The sequence below is a fragment of the Pan paniscus genome, chromosome 13, assembly GCF_029289425.2.
Source record: "Pan paniscus chromosome 13, NHGRI_mPanPan1-v2.0_pri, whole genome shotgun sequence".
Classification (NCBI taxonomy): domain Eukaryota; kingdom Metazoa; phylum Chordata; class Mammalia; order Primates; family Hominidae; genus Pan; species Pan paniscus.
Window position 1 is genome coordinate 75,940,193 of NC_073262.2, and position 6,000 is coordinate 75,946,192.

General features: G+C 39.6%; 1 protein-coding gene across 2 annotated transcripts in view; it reads left to right on the forward strand.

Annotated features, from left to right (window-relative positions):
• MAP3K20 (mitogen-activated protein kinase kinase kinase 20) overlaps nucleotides 1–2,043 on the forward strand; it is a 193,358-nt gene extending 191,315 nt beyond the window's left edge. For both annotated transcript variants that reach the window (XM_055108786.2, XM_034954519.3), the window contains one exon: nucleotides 563–2,043. In XM_055108786.2, the coding sequence (XP_054964761.1) occupies nucleotides 563–1,263 (701 nt within the window). In that variant the 3' untranslated portion in view covers nucleotides 1,264–2,043. The remainder of the gene's footprint in view (nucleotides 1–562) is intronic.
• The last annotated feature ends 3,957 nt before the right edge of the window (nucleotides 2,044–6,000 follow it).

Here is a 6,000-nt window from a genome sequence, read left to right on the forward strand (position 1 = left end):
GTCTTTCTTCCAAACAATCTCTAGCTGTCTCAACCTTCGGAACCTCATTTCTCTTATCTGCATTTAGGGTCCTTGAGGTTTTAAAAATGCAGGTTGCAAAACAAACCTTTTGTTTACTAAACATGCCCCTGCCACCTGAACATACTTTCTAGAAGTAACAACACAACTATGTAGGAAGAAGATGGGATTTAGATGCAGAAGGACTTGGTATTATTGACTGAGTGATCTTGGGCAAGTCATTTGACCTCTCAAGCTTCCTCATTTATAGAATAAAACTATTAGTGTTTACCTAAGAAGATTACTGAGAGGATTAAATGAGATAGTGTAAGTAAAGCCCATGGAACAATGCCAAGCACATAGCATATACTGAATAAGTGTAAATGTCCTTATTTTTTAAAGTATTTGTAATAAAGGAAATGTCCTTATACGTAGCCTAGAATTTCTATGAATGGTAAAGCTTAGAGCATCCCAAACAGCCCTGAATTATCCTAAGACAGGCGTATGAATTAGACACGCAGCTTTAGTGTGGCTTAAAAGATGCTCATTTCCATTTCTCCCGCAGGTGCTGATTGCCAGTGGTTAGATACTCTGAGGATGCGGCAGATTGCATCCAACACTTCTTTACAGCGTTCCCAGAGCAATCCTATTCTGGGGTCACCATTCTTCTCACACTTTGATGGCCAGGATTCCTATGCTGCTGCTGTGAGACGGACCCAGGTGCCCATTAAGTATCAACAGATTACACCTGTGAACCAGTCCAGAAGCTCTTCTCCTACTCAGTATGGACTGACCAAAAACTTCTCTTCCCTACATCTCAACTCTAGGGACAGTGGCTTTTCCAGTGGCAATACTGACACCTCTTCAGAGAGGGGTCGATACTCAGACAGAAGCAGGAACAAATATGGACGTGGTAGTATATCACTCAATTCTTCTCCTAGAGGAAGATACAGTGGAAAGAGTCAGCATTCCACTCCTTCAAGAGGAAGATACCCTGGAAAGTTCTACAGGGTTTCTCAGTCAGCACTCAATCTTCACCAGTCGCCTGACTTCAAGAGAAGCCCCAGGGACCTCCACCAACCCAACACCATACCAGGGATGCCTTTGCACCCTGAGACTGACTCAAGAGCCAGTGAAGAGGAGAGCAAAGTCAGCGAAGGGGGCTGGACAAAAGTGGAATACCGGAAAAAGCCCCACAGGCCATCTCCCGCCAAAACCAATAAAGAGAGAGCCAGAGGGGACCACCGTGGATGGAGAAACTTTTGATGAATTGAACTACATAGATTTTCTAAGCAGGTTTTAAAAAAAAAAAAAAAAGAAATGTAATGGTTTTTGATAATATGATCCCTTCAGATTGAATTAACGAAAAGACAACGCTTCCAGTTTTTGGATTGGGAAATACCTTCTAATTGAGACTATAGCCAAACCAGGGCCAAAATTATGGATATTGGTCACCCAGTGATCATAACTAGGCTTGAAAATCACTACACGTATTTTCTGCCTTGAGTGAACATTTTTAGAGGAAAGGTTATGCCATCTTTTTACCCTAACCACTGATATTCTGGTTAGCAGGGCCAGGACAAGGGGAAGGAAAATGAGGTCAACCAAAAAATCAAATTTTTAGGAAAAGATAAGATGAATGTTACTGATTTTTCCTTTTGGCTGAGGCTGCAATATGGCCTGGCAAGGCACTGTTACTGATCTTGTCTTTAACATTTTGATATTTTGTTCATCATAATTTTTGCTTTTGTTTTATTTTTTTAAATATTGCATTAAAATATCATTTAGCTTGATTATCGAGTTTTTTGGTTTGAGGTTTTTTGTTGCTTCTTTTTTCTTTTCTTTCCCCCTCTTTTTTTTTGGATGTCCCCTTAAATTTTGTGCCCAAGGCAGGTACCTCACTCATCTCATCCTTGGCTCAGCCCTGCTGGTTAGTATTTAGTATTTATTTTAGTAAGATATTTGTGTCTGTATGATGGTCAGAGTTGAACTGATCTGGCTTGTCATTTTTCAGTAATAAAAAAAGTTACTGAATTTAATGTTGAATATGATGCATATCTCATTCATTATGATTTATCAGAAACCAAAGATTTAAATTGCCTAGATTTGTGGTTCTTTCTCTTCCTAAGTTCCCAGGGACTGCTTTCAAATACTATTTTCTAAATTTCACCAAAGGAGCAAAGAGGATAAAACATCACTCCATAAAGGCCTCTTGGGATGTCAGAAATCTAAAATCTAAAAGAAAACAGACACAGAGCAAGACAATAACATCACAAGCTAAAAGCCAGAGAAATTTAAAATTACCAACATCCTTGTTGGAGTAAGACAGTAAATATCAGCCTTGCAGCAAGACAGCTCTGAGCAGCTGCGGGCAAAGAGGTAAACCGGTGGGGGTGCAAGGAGACTGTCTGCAGCTTAGGGCAGAAATGGTGGGATCCAACTTGTGAAATGCTTTATGTTTTACAAACCAAAAAGTCAGGTAGCAACAAACTTATTATATGTCAAATCAATAAATGTTACTTTCAATATTCTGAGATTCTGTTCAGCATTCACTAACCCTGTTTAGCATTCACTAAGCCCTACATAGACTCAGTGCTCTGTAGAAATCCAGAGGACACTCTTCTAATTCTGTGGGTTTGAATTCTTTTTTAAAAGAAGCTGGTCATCAGAGTACATGCATTTGTTCTCAGGGTAGCTCCCCTGCTGTGTGTGATACATTACTTGAGGCCTGGTGGGGAAAACTGTATTTCGGTAGCATTAAAGTCAAGGTGGGTGGGGCATGGTGGCTCACGCCTGTAATCCCAACACTTTGGGAGACTGAGGCAGGAGGATTGCTTGAGCCCAGGAGTTCAAGGCCAGCCTGGGTCACCAGCCTATCTGGGTCAGATAGGGAGACACCATCTCTACAAAAAAATACAAAAATTAGTTGAGCATGGTGGCATTTGCTTGTAGTCCCAGCCACTCAGGAGACTGAGGCAGGAAGATCACTTGAGCCTGGCAGGTCAAGGCTGTAGTGAGACGTGACTGCACTGCAGTCTGGGCAACAGACCAAGACCCTGTCTCAATCAATCAATCAATCAATCAATACTAAAGTCAAAATTATAGGAAATGACCTTTATTTACAAGGGAAGTTGTCATCACCTAAACATTGATTCAACAACTTGATTTTATAAAGTTTTATTGGGTGCCAAATGTATTTACAAGCAAAAGCAATGGGAATGGTGTAATCAGTTAGTGAGGGCCTCTTTTCCATCATGTGTAACCAACTTCTAAGGTTTTCAGCTCCACCATGATTCTTTCTCATGAAGCTATCAAGCACAGCCTGTTTTCAATTATTTTTGCTTTTTGTCCTTCATTTAAATTTAAAGTAGACTAATGCAAAATATGCTATCTTAATATCATGCTGTTTCTAAATAAGCAATAAAATATTTTCTGTGATCAGAATTTTTGGATAAATAGATGAACAGTCTTGACCGAGTCACTCTGAAAGGAACACAAAGTATGGCCTTAATTGTGAAACAAAATTTGCATTCTGGGGAATTGCTGAAGAGTCTAGTTTAAAAGGCACTATGCAGATCGTTGCTAGTTTCATGCCACTTTCTTCCATCTTGCTTTCTTCGGTTATGGGGTAGGGAATCCAAGCTGGTAATAAAATAACTCAATGATCTCAGCCCTATTTAGTGCAGTCAGTGACTGCAAAGAGGTTATTCCACCAGCCCACAAAACTGACCACTTTGTAATATCTCATGGAAAAATACTTGTCAGCATCAATGCTCCCAGTCAAAATCAGAGTAAGAACATCTGCAGTCTGCTTCTTGACTGTAAAGAAATAATAAGTTGGATGTTCTCTCTATTTTTTTCTTTTCCTAATAATGCTTATTCACCAAAAGTCACTTGCCAGGTTGAAAGATCAATGTAAGTCAAGAGCAAAGCAGGGATTAACAGGACTTTTTTTTCCCCATAAAAATAAATTAGTAGCCAACAATGAGAAACTATTAGTTGCAAGGAGTGAGGTGGTTAAGACCAAAAAAAAAGAAGAAGAAAATAAAAAGGAAAGGGATATTATTCTAGGATTAGGAGAAAAAAATTACAGTAGAAACAAATCGAAAGAGTATATATTGGACAGGGAACCTCTAAATGTGGAGATTTTCCCTAAATAGGCTTCAGAGCTAGTTTGGAAGTGCCAAGTCTACACTGGTTGCTACCATCGAGGCAGTCTTTAGTCCAGGCAAGGCCCAGACAAAGCAGGATGTTTAGCTCCTTGCACAGTCACCACATTAGCAATACCATGGACCTAGGCTGAATAACTGGATAATCCCAAATCTGTCTAGGAGAACTGGAGATTTCTTTTTTAATCAAGGACTACTTCTGAAAGAAATACAATTAGCAATTGTTTTCAGCCAATTTATAATGAATATAGCTCATAAAAATAAAAAGTATAATATTTAAAACTATTTACAGTAAAATTCAGAACAGTAAAATCTGACCTGGGAAAATTAGGTAAGAAACAGTAACTATAAACGAAAACTCACAGTGGCAGAAGCTATAATTGGTAATGTGCAGTATGAATAACAACAAAAAATTGATATGCAAATCTTCATTGTAAAATTAAAATTGAAAATAATTGATTCCATGGGAAAAAATCAGTACAATAAAAAATTTGGCCAGGTGCAGTGGCTCACACCTGTTATCCCAGCACGTTGGGAGGCTGAGGCAGGAGGATCCCATAAGCCCAGGAGTTTGAAACATGAGCAACATAATAAGACCCTGTGTCTACAAAATATACAAAAATTTTCGAGGTGTGCTGGCACATGTCTGCAGTCCCAGCTACTGGGAAGGCTGAGATGGGAGGAGCTCTTAAGCCCAGGAGGCTAAGGCTGTAGTGAGCCAAGATCATGCCACTGCACTCCAGCCTGGGTGACAGAGTGGGAACTTGTCTCAAAAAAATAATACACAAATGGGAAACAGCATTATGTTGGATAGGAAACCAATCAGGAAATTAAATTGACATGACATTCATTCCATGAAATGCTTTCTTGACAAAAACATTTCTCAATATTTATATAATTCCGATCAAAATGTTTTATGTATAAGTAAAGTCAAAATGTCTCCAGGATCAAAACAGTAGGGTCAGAATCTCCAGTAGTTCAAAATGGCAGGGTCAAAACATCCTGGATACACCTCAAGGCATTCTGACTTAACTGCAACTTTTCCAATTCAGTTGTACCAAAATATTTTATATTTGATAAGCTTTTTAAGTACCTTCTCTACAATTTATCCTTTCACTTCAACAAGTTGGTACAGATGTGCTATGCTTCTACAACTCTGGTTCTCAGAAACTACTCAATTTTAAGATGTCATGATGTAGCTGTGCCACCTTGTTCAGGATGTAACCTCCCTGAAATTTTAAATTATAGAGACTGCACTTAGGAGGTGTATCAGCTCTCTTGCCATCATTGGATCTGAGAAACTACAGTGAAGCTGGGGTGCCCTGGGGAAATTAGAGCGAAAGACCTGGACTCAGCTTCTTACTATTTGCTGTTATTGGAACTGGCTTATGAGATTGCTAAAGTGGAAAAAGTGCCAAATGGAGGGTCAAAACTGTCAAGGCTTTAGTGTACCAGCTGACCAAATAATGCATGACCGAACCAACAGAGTTACAGAATGAAGAAGATTTATAACCTCATAGTTCATTCAACACTAAAATCAAGATTCAGTTTCTATAACCAATGTCCCATTACTCAAATCTACCAGAGAAACTCCTTGCCTACCACCACCCTGATGAAACTTACTCAGCTTTCAGGGTCCTGCTGAAGTCCTGCCTCCCTGGAGACCTCCCCAACAGCTCCAGCCACTTCTCCATTCTGCTCCTCTCCAAGGCCCTTTATCACACACTCTCTTGCACCGTTACTTCACCCTGACAAACCCACTCCCTTGCAGGTGCTCTGTGAGTACAGTGCAGTGCTGCCCAAGAACTTGACAATAAGGGAAATAAGACTAAGC